Consider the following 10,908-nt stretch of genomic DNA (forward strand, 5'->3'; position numbering starts at 1 on the left):
GCAGGCAGGACTGGCCTAGGGGTATTTTAAAGGGGTTTTAAATTAAATTTTTAGTAGAAGCGGCCAAATTTGAATAGTTATTTTTAATCTTTTTTAAATTTTGTATTGTACTGTACCATTGTTTTAAACTGGCTGTAAGCCGCCCTGAGTCCTCCGGGAGAAGGGCGGGGTATAAATTTAATAAAATCAAAAAATCAAAATCAAACCTGTATTTCTTAAGACTAATACATAGACATATTTGTTATATGTTCTATCAACTAAGTGGATATAACATTAACAGGTGAGAAGACTACAAGAACAAAATAGGAATTAGTTGCTCTTTTCTGGAAATACGTCTCTATTTCCTATAGCAGCATCCAATTTTATGCACGCGTATCCATTACTTTCAGTAAAAAGTATAAATGTCACCATCCAAAGAACACTGAGCTAACATTCCAGTTTCCAATGATAGTAATTAATAATATTAAGATGAGTTACAGCTCAGAATAAAAGCCTATCTAATCCAGCACTATTTCCTCAATGGTAGACTGTGTGTCTAATGTAAATAACCCAGCAAATTAGTTTCTGCAGTTGAATATTGAAAACAAGTATTATGACTAAGAGTTGCTGTTATTGTAATCCTTTAATAAGCTTAAAACTGAATAAATCAGTTTGAAAGCAAATTGTCTAAGACACTTACAATGTCACAATATCTTTGATAATGTTTTCAATGCATCAGGTTTATATTTCAACCACCTCTAAAATTCAAGAACACAGCATAAATCACAATTCCTTTCAAAATATTAATGAAGAGACCTGTACCTTGATTTGGGTAGTTCTCCGTCATCCTTTCGCCATCTTAGTGTTGGCACTGGATCTCCACGTGCTTCACAATTAAACTCTGCACTGTCATCTACTGTTACTGCTAAATTACTTGGTCTCTTTACAAATGATGGTCTTTCTAAAGAAAGCAAATGATAACTAGATATTAGCATGGAAGAACATGATACTTGCAAGTCCCAAGAGTAGTTTGAATATTTCAGTCATTCAAGAACCTGAAACATCAAGAACCTGAAACATGCTAGAACCTAGACAATTTAATGAAAAACATGGCACAGTATCAGAAAAGTGATCTGAACAAATTAATGCCGAATGAAGTAATTAGGATTTATAATTATGTCATTTAAATGTCTCCAAAACCTTGAAGGTTTTTCTGGGTGATTGCAGACCCCTGAATTTACAATCTATCTCCTGCTTATTAATTTTTCATGTTATAAGAAAAGCAAAACAAAATAAAAACTAAATTCCTTTGTGAAAAAGACAAAGACTCACTTTGGAGAAAGAAAACTAGAAGATAAAACAAAGACACAGTCTCTTAGCCAGTACATTGAAACTCAATTCTGAAATGAAGACATCATGAGATGTTCAATGCTTCAGATATTGTGGAAAACGTTTCTAGGAAAACATGTGTTAGAAGGAGATGCTGCTTGCATGTGTATGCCCATGATGAAATGCCTAATAAGATAAGGAGTGCCATAATGGATTGGATCCCTGGTCTGCCCAGTATAGCATTCTGTTCTTACAGTAGCCAACTAACTGCATAAGAAACTATGTCATATCCTGTTGGTACTTCTTTAACTATATTGTATGTGGACATCATGCAAACTCAGGGAAAGACAACTCTTTTAAGGAAGTACTAACAGATGTAATAGATGTACTTCTCCTGTTCCAAGGTACTGCACATCCCTAATATATGATTCTTAAATCCTTGAATTTATAATGTCCAGTTTGCTCTAGGTAAGAACTGAAATCCTGGAAAACAATATATACGGTCTAGGATAATCAGCATTGTCATTTTCAAGCTCACCCTCTCAGATACAGTTTCTAGTTGAAATACTAGAATTTATATTCTCATAATCATCTGCATTTTGTAGTTTTAAAGCTAGATTATTTATAGCCTTATCTATAGCTATATTTGTTATAGTTTCTCTTTGAAGAAATTGCATGCTCAACATGCTTTAGTCATTCCTTACCTTTTGTAATTGATATAATATTAATCAGGATAAAATATAACATTTATTATTGAGGAAAGGGTACATGATTTCCCCCCCTGAAAGTTCAGGGCAGGATACTTAGGAATCCAATTGCAATATTGCAACATGTTGTGTAGGGGATTGCTGCTGAGGCATATTCAAAAGCTTCAGCTGGTTCAGAATACAATGGCACATGCAATTTTGAGTACACTGCAGTGTGTCCATATACTGGCTTCCAGTAGACCACTGGTGCAGTTCACCTTTAAAGCCCTATGCCAGTGGTGGCGAACCTATGGCACGGGTGCCAGAGGCGGCACTCAGAGCCCTTTCTGTGGGCACGCGCGTCGTCACCTCAGTCCTAGGCCTTCAGCTGGGTTTTATAAAAACTTTTCACTTTAGGCCTCCGCCACCATATGCAAAAAAAAAAAAAAGGTTCAATCAGTCCATTTCAACTTCTCGCGGGAAAACAAAAGTTCTTGCAAAGTTGGAATTGACTGATTGAACTTTTTAGTCCCACCCAGTCTGCCATTACCACTGCAGCCATGCACACCCAATTGGCCACGCCCACCGAATGGGCCACACCAGGCAATGGGCCACACCCACCTGGCACTCGACGATGCATAAGTGGGTTTTGGGTTGCAGTTTGGGCACTCAGTCTCTAAAAGGTTCGCCATCACTGCCCTATGCAGTAGGACTAGTTTCTTCCAGGACTGATTTCTCCTTCTCTCTCCATATCTGGTAGAAAGGCCATGCTCTGGGTACTATAGTTTAATTGTGGAATTAGCTATAATTTTTAAACAAAAATTTATCTTTACCAAGAACAGTTAGTTCTGCTACTTCACTTTCTCTTTCTCCAACCATATTTGTTCCAACACAGACATATTTCCCTGCATCATTTTTTCTGGTATAGGTGATCATCAGCTTCCCTCCTCTGATCTAAAATAAAAATGATAAGTATTAATAATACCTTCATAAAATACGAACAAACAAAATATTTGCATACAACATAATTACAAATATAAACCAAACCATAAAAGAAAATGTATTGTTTTTAAAAAAAGCACTGAAAGTTTATTTGAACGGTCAATACAATTTTTAAAAATAATGATTTAAAAATAAATGTACATACATGGGAGGTTTTTTTTTTCAAATGTGTGACAATAGAGTTTGATGAACAAACTGTGAAATTCAAATAACTACACATTTTGTTTCTTATATAATATGACAAATAATAAGATGTTTTCAATTTAGGGATTATAGATAAATATGTCCTATGTTTATGTTTCACTAAAAGTGATACTTCTGTATAACTCCATGGCATGTTATGGAGCCAGACTGCCGTCATGTTCTTTCAGAATGGTCTTATTTGTTTTCTATTTTGGGATTTTTATGGCAAAATTCCAAACAAAAAGTAATCTACTCTGAATTGGTTTAGCTTTTCTGTTAAACTAAGGTTGGTTAAGTGCTACTAACCACATGACTATCAGCTTCAAAAGTCTATATAGGAAAAACGTTTCTCTAAATAGTCAATGTAGTCTAGAAATATTATGGAATACTATGGGATAAATTTATCAGAATGTCTGTGGTTATTCTATGAGCATTCTATGAAGCCAGTTTATCTTCTTCTATAATGAGCAAAACTAAATCAGTCTTACAACATCAGAAAATATATTCCCAATAGTAATAATTTCCAGTTATTGATAAATATACTAACAGTACCACTGACAGATCAAGATATGAGTACAAATTTGTCAATTATATACAAGTTATAACAAAATGACAAATTTTACAATACTTAACTTGATGGGAATATTTAAGCAGAGCAAACCAAAATAAAAGTAATATAAATATATCAATGGATATTAACAAATCATATATACTTCTCTAGACCTGTTATGAAAAAAATATGAATCATAATCATTAAATGTGTTTATGTTCAAAAGTGGTTTGCTTTCTAATAGCAAATGTTGAAGAAAAATATTTTCCTATCCTATTTGTACAATTTTGTTTAAAAACTTATTTACTTGCTTCCATATTTCTGAATTTTTGCCTGACTTTGCTAATATAATCAGGACTTCACATGGGTGCTACCAATACATAAAGAGACTGAGTGACATTGACTTCAAAGGATGATTATTTGTTTATCTAATAAACAAAGCAATTTCACTTGTGATTTGCCTATATGAAAAAGAAATTGCTGTTTTAATTCTACACTATAGTAAATTACAATATTAAGCTATAGTAACTATAATCAAATGTCTCCTACAATTATAGAACATTATCTCATAGGGTATATATTTGGCCCATTCCTATTGCTTCAATGCAATAAGATTTGAAGGTTTTCTACCATGAAATGTTTACTTAGGATCCAGCCCATAATATTTCTATGAGATTTAGTTCCAGATTTTAATCTGGCCATTTCAAAACTAATTTTATTTCTTTATATCTATTCTTTTAAAATAAATCTCCATTCATTAGTATAGTTAACACTACTGTCTTGCTGTATGACTCAGTTGTATTTAAGCTTGGCCTGATTTTCTTCTGGATTAACTTTCTGAAGAGTTCTCAGATCCTTCAGTGATAACCGGTTGCCAGATCCCAAGACAGTAAAGTATCCCCAAACTATTCCACAACCAGCTTCATGGTTTATTGTTGGCTCTTAGTATGAGGTTCCTAGCATGGAATGCACTACTTGTTTTCTGATAGGCACTGATATTGCCTGAAAACTCCTGCTTTTGACTTATAATTTGGGAAACTTTTCTTCTATAATCCTGATGATGAAGCCAAGACCAATGACATTAGTGTAAGAGAAAGAGATCGGAAGATCTCTAGGTATTGTTTGCTGCAGCTCCCATCCTTTGGAACATTCTACCCTCTAGGTCAGTGATGGCGAACCTTTTAGAGACCGAGTACCCAAATTGCAACCCAAAACTCACTTATGCATCGTCGGGTGCCGGGTGGGTGTGGCCATTGGGTGGGTGTGGCCCATTGGGTGGGTGTGGCTGCAGTGGTAACGGTAGACTGGGTGGGACTAAAAAGTTCAGTCAATCAATTCCAACTTTGCAAGATCTTTTTTTCCCCGCAAGAAGTTGAAATTGACTGATTGATTGAACCTTTTTTTTTTTTGCACCTGACGGCAGAGGCCTAAAGCGAAAAGGTTTTATAAAACCCAGCTGAAGGTCTAGGATTGGGGCAACATCGCGCGTGCCCACAGAGAGGGCTCTGAGTGCTGCCTCTGGCACCTGGGCCATAGGTTTGCCACCACTGCTCTAGGTAATATCTGTCACCACCCTCCTATCCTTCTGTAGGAGCCTGAAAACCTTGCTCTGCTGATTGGCCTGGGGACCCAATGGGAGAGTTCCACACTGGAAATGGTTGCTGGACTGATGGCAGGCTCCACCTCCTCCATCGCTCTCTGCTCTCCACCTTTCCATCTTTTGTTACAAGATTAGTATATTCTCATTTTCTTTTTCATTGTTTATTTTATTCCTCTATTATTTTACTTCTGTTTGTTTACACTTCATTTCTCCTTTTAACTGTTGTAAGCCACCTAGAGTAGCCCCATGTTGAGATACACAGCAACTAATTTAATAAATAAATAATGTCCTAATGTGTATTTTAAAATAAATAAATAAAATATAATTATGTTATTCCCCATTTGCCAAAATTTAATTATGGCTTAACCCTTATTAGAAAAAGATTAAAATTAATCAATAAGAATCAATGTGCACTGATGATGTCACTAGTTTGGTAATGAAATGTCTTCAAGAAGACAACCACGCTCAGCGAGCAACCAAAGATCTGATTAATCAATAAGATTACTAAATATGTCACTGGATGAAAGAGGACATTAACAGGTATATAAAATAGTCAAGTTTCTAGAGAAGAATTATTCTGTGAAAATGAATAATGGTGAGTGAGGGGAGAGGGTGAGTGGGAAGGAGAGGGAGGGGAGGGAGAGGGGAGAGAGAGACAGAAAGACAGAGAATACACATAATGTCTACACTGGATCCATATGATTTTTAAGGAACTTATTAAAATAATATTTACATTTTAATGGAAGAAGTAAATAGTCTATTGGACTACTCAAAAATATTTAGATAATGTTGGCTCTCATTGTTTCAGTTCTGGAGAAGTAATAAAGCAACTTTGGTGCATATGTTATGGATATAATCCACTTGTAATTCCTTATTGTTACATATTATTGCTATGTTGAACAGGCATTTTAAAGGCAATTAAGAATGAAAAATGGTTTCTTGAGGAAATAGCACACTAGTACTTTCTTTCATTTATTCAAGTATGCATTGATTATTGCATGAAAAATATAAAAAGTAATAGTGGGGTGCCCCAGGCTCTATTCTGGGCCCAGTGCTCTTCAACATCTTCATCAATGATCTGGACGAGGGGATAGATGGGGAACTCATCAAATTTGCAGACAACACCAAGGTGGTAGGAATAGCCAACACTCCAGAAGACAGGCTTAGGATACAGGAGGATCTGGACAGACTTGAACACTGGGTGCTATCTAACAAAATGAAATTCAATGGTGAAAAAAGTAAGGTTCTACATTTAGGCAAGAAAAACCAAATGTACAGGTATAGTATAGGGGGTACCTTGCTCAATAGTAGTAACAGAGGGATCTCGGAGTCCTAGTGGACAATCATTTAAATATGAGCCAGTAGTGTGCTGCAGCTGCCAAAAAAGCCAACACAGTTCTAGGTTGCATTAACAGAGGGATAGAATCAAGATCACGTGAAGTATTAATACCCCTTTACAATGCCTTGGTAAGGCCACACTTGGAATACTGCATCCAGTTTTGGTCACCACAATGTAAAAAAGATGTTGAGACTCTAGAAAGAGTACAGAGAAGAGCAACAAAGATGATTAGGCTAAAACATATAAGGAATGGTTGCTGGAATTGGGTATGTCTAGTTTAATGAAAAGAAGGACTAAGGGTGACATGATAGCAGTGTTCCAATATCTCAGGGGCTGCCACAAAGAAGAGGGAGTCAAGCTATTTTCCAAAGTGCCTGAAGGCAGGACAAGAAGCAACGGGTGGAAACTAACCAAAGAGAGAAGCAACCTAGAACTAAGGAGAAACTTCCTGACAGTTAGAACAATTAACCAGTGGAACAACCTGCCTCCAGAAGCGGTGAATGCTCCAACACTGGAAATTTTTAAGAAGAAACTGGACAGCCATGTGTCCAAAACGGTATAGGGTTACCTGCCTGAGCAGGGGGTTGGACTTGATGACCTCCAAGATCCCTTCTAACTTTTATTATTATTATTATTATTATTATTATTATTATTATTATTATTATTATTATTATTATTATTATTATATATGCATCAGCCTTACACTGGTCATTCTTCTTAGGTTACTTAGAATACTCAGTTCTTCATTAGTTACTGCAGGGGTCACCAACCTATTGTCTGTGGCCCACTACCGGGCCACGGCCTCTTGGCCAGCGGGCCGTGGCAATGGCTGGCCAGTGTGTGCACATGTACGCATGCACTCCCCCCACTCGCGCTGGCGCCAGTGGTCTGTTTGTGCAAGCGTGCAGGCGCGAATGGGGTTGCTAGCGTTAGGCGGGTGTATGTGGCCCATTTGCACATGCGTGCACCAATTCCAATTTGGAAACTGCTCTCCTTCACTCCAGGCCGTGACTGGAAAGATTGGAGACCTCTAAGTTACTGTATAATAGATTTCAGAATATATATATAATTCAGTTAGGAGTTGCCTTTTCTCATACAATAAGATTAAGCAGGCACATAAAGTTTAACATCATTTTTAAGGGTGAGGTTTTTTTAGAATGTATTTTCAGTGTTTGCATAGAAAGTTTTTTCCACTTAATTCAGTTAAAAATGCATTTTGTATGAAAGGATATACAAAACATATATTGCAAAGATGACATGGACATGATCTATTGTAAGTATTATATTATGCTTTACAGAATTACAGAATTATTTATTGTTGGTGGGACAATACACTTCTAAATAAAAAGTGTATACACAAAGTATCCTTGCAAAATCTTATGACATATATAAAATATAAATCAAAAAATAATATATTTCAAATCATTTATCAGTTTAAGAGTTGATTCACAAAATACCAATTCAGATTTATACTAAGCAACAAATCTTTGTCTAAAATGGAATCTGTCAGTCCTAGCTTATGAATCATCATCAGATGGAAAGGAGACAAGTTGAGGCAATTACTAGATTTTATGTTTCAGAGTTAGCTTCTAATACTGCTGCTCATAATTTTTTTCATGGGAATTCAATTCAAAGAAAAGTTGCAGCTGCTTAACTTACAGAATTTTATCACCTTAATGTACAAATTTAGAGGACAAAAAAAATGGAGATTATTTCTCAGTTGTACAGGCAGGTGCTCTGAGGAGAATGTTGGAAGGTTGTTGCTCCTGTTTAGTCTGGGTCTTATGATCATAGTCAAATAAGTTTGTTTCAGTCTTAATTGGAATCCTTCTTCATTGAATGCAGTACAGGGTATATATTCCATTACAGTTCCATTTTATGGGCCCTATCCCCTGTCTTCAAGCTCTGTTCTTCTTTGATCTTTGCTAGTAAGAAAACTTTGATTATCTTGATTGGATCAGGTCTTTACTGTCTAATCGTGGTATCAGTGCCTTTACTAACTTGTGATCGTATATCGTTAACAACTTGGCTAAAACGTTGATAACCACAACATTAAAATAGTCTCTTTCTGTCTTGTAAAGCATTATTCACAGTCATAGATCAATGCTTGGGGCTTGCAAGAAAGCCAGAGGAATTTGATATAGCTAGATGAAAAAGTCTAGTTCATGTGGAAGTATCAAATATAGCTAAGCACACAGAAGTGAACCAAAATGAATATGTTAAATAAGAAAAAGGACCATTGAAACCAGCTGAAATATGTTTGCTTGCAGAAACTTTCCCCAATTTAAACAAACAGACAAAATGAGAAAAGTACTCAGTGCAAATAAAGCTAACTGAAACCTATGGCAATCATGAGGGTCATCTCTCTGCATGCAGATGTGCTCTAAGATTTTTATATCTATTTGTACACATCTTCAAAAGCTGAGAAACAGAGGGGCTACCAGTGATTCTCATTGAAAATGATGGGAAGGGCTTTCCTATGCTTAGGAAGATACTGAAGAAGACTCCTGCTGTTGTGATTCCTCACCAGCCAGTGGATCCAGCAGCTGAGTCTGAGGAATCAGATGAGGAAGAGGGGCTTGGAATGACATTAGAGTCAGAGAAAGGCTCTGAGGAGCTCCAAGACTTACAGTCGGACAAGGAGTCTGGCCCCTCTACTCGAGCTCAGGCTGAGACACAGCTGTGCTGGGAGCCTGAGTTGGACAGTGATGAAGAACAGCTGGGACAAATCCTGGATGCACGAATGCACAGGCAAGAGAAGTGAGTAGGACAGAGGAATGCAATGGGGCGGCTCCAAAGGCAAAGGAGAAGGCCTTGGCTGAATTGTAAAAGGAAAGGTGTGGGAGGTGCTGGTTGCCGAAGATAACCATTCATGTTGAGGATTGAGTTTCTGTGGACTGTGTTTGTTTGCCTTGGACACTGAATCAGGTCTGTGAGAATAAAAGGGGTTGTTTTTTTCTTGCGGTTCCTGCCTGTTTCTTGGAAGAGGGGTTTCTCCTTGTGAGCATAACAAGAACTCACGTAGGCTGGGACAGAACACCTGCTCTAAAACTTTATTTATACCTAACTCATCCAACTGTATCCCAAAGGTTCCAAAAGGTATAGGTTAATATACTTAAGTCTCTCATATGGACTTCAACTACTATAATTAAGGTAATATAATAATTAAGATAATTATGTGTCTGAAAATAATGAATCATTTACAATTTAATCTAAGCAAAATTAATTTAAAAGAATATCATTGCATAAAACTTCATTTAACATATTTCTTCAAACTGAAACATTCTGAAATACCATATTAACTCTCTCTTACAGACTTTGGTGTAAAAAAAAGTTGACATTCTGTTATGCCTTTCTGTCTTCCATTAACTTCTTAAAATTGCTTCCACTTGCAAATGAAACTATGTCAGCTTGCTTACCAAATCCGCAAACCATATAAATTGTGACAGAAAGCATCTACTTTTTTGGCTTCTCTTGAAAAGGAGACTTGGATAGTATCCAACATATTGTATGTCAGTTTGCTGCTTTTTATATGCTTACTATCTGTATGAGGCACAGTTCCAAAAAAAGATTATTTAACTATTCAGTAGAAGAAACCAGATACTTGAAATATACATTATTTTAAAAGTGCTTTGCTTCAATTAAACTTTTAATATGACCAGAAGCCATATAGGCATTTATGAAGTGCAAAGGTATTAAGGAAAAATGTGAAATAAGCAAAATGTAAAATTACAAGACTGGAAAAAGAATAACACCAACAAAGCTAGGATTATACACATTTGTACATATTCATGAAGATTTTTCTTTTTTAAAAAATCAGGGCTATAATCTGGTAAAATCTATTACTTATCTTTAGATTACAGATCTGTATTCTGTATAGAATTAATGATACATAGCTTTCAAATTTATTTTAATTGTTTAATTTTAACAATTGATCAGTTTATTTCTTTTCAGCTATTGGGACTTGGCTACTTTAAAGAAATGTTGTACTCTTTCACCCATGCATTCCAAAAACACTGATTGTGTCTCTGTGAAGTTAGCTACAGTTGCAAGAAAAAGTATGTGAACCCCTTGGGATAACGCGGAGTTTTGCATGAATTGGTCATAAAATGTGCTCTGAACGTCATCTAAGTCACAACAATAGAAAAACACAGTCTGTTGAAAATAATAATACACAAACATTACATGTTGCCATGGTTTAATTGAACATAACATGTAAACATTCACAGTGCAGGGAGGA

General features: G+C 36.1%; 1 protein-coding gene across 1 annotated transcript in view; it reads right to left on the reverse strand.

Moving 5' to 3' along the window:
* The window catches only part of ROBO1 (roundabout guidance receptor 1), a 196,521-nt gene that overhangs the window by 64,999 nt on the left and 120,614 nt on the right, over nt 1-10,908 (reverse strand). The window contains exons 4-5 of the mRNA XM_015824119.1: nt 2,828-2,948; nt 802-940 (exon numbers count right to left, since the gene is read on the reverse strand). Of these exons, the coding sequence (XP_015679605.1) occupies nt 802-940; nt 2,828-2,948 (260 nt within the window). The remainder of the gene's footprint in view (nt 1-801; nt 941-2,827; nt 2,949-10,908) is intronic.

Source organism: Protobothrops mucrosquamatus, unplaced genomic scaffold (assembly GCF_001527695.2).
Source record: "Protobothrops mucrosquamatus isolate PMUCROS unplaced genomic scaffold, P.Mucros_1.0 scaffold_185, whole genome shotgun sequence".
Lineage (NCBI taxonomy): Eukaryota > Metazoa > Chordata > Lepidosauria > Squamata > Viperidae > Protobothrops > Protobothrops mucrosquamatus.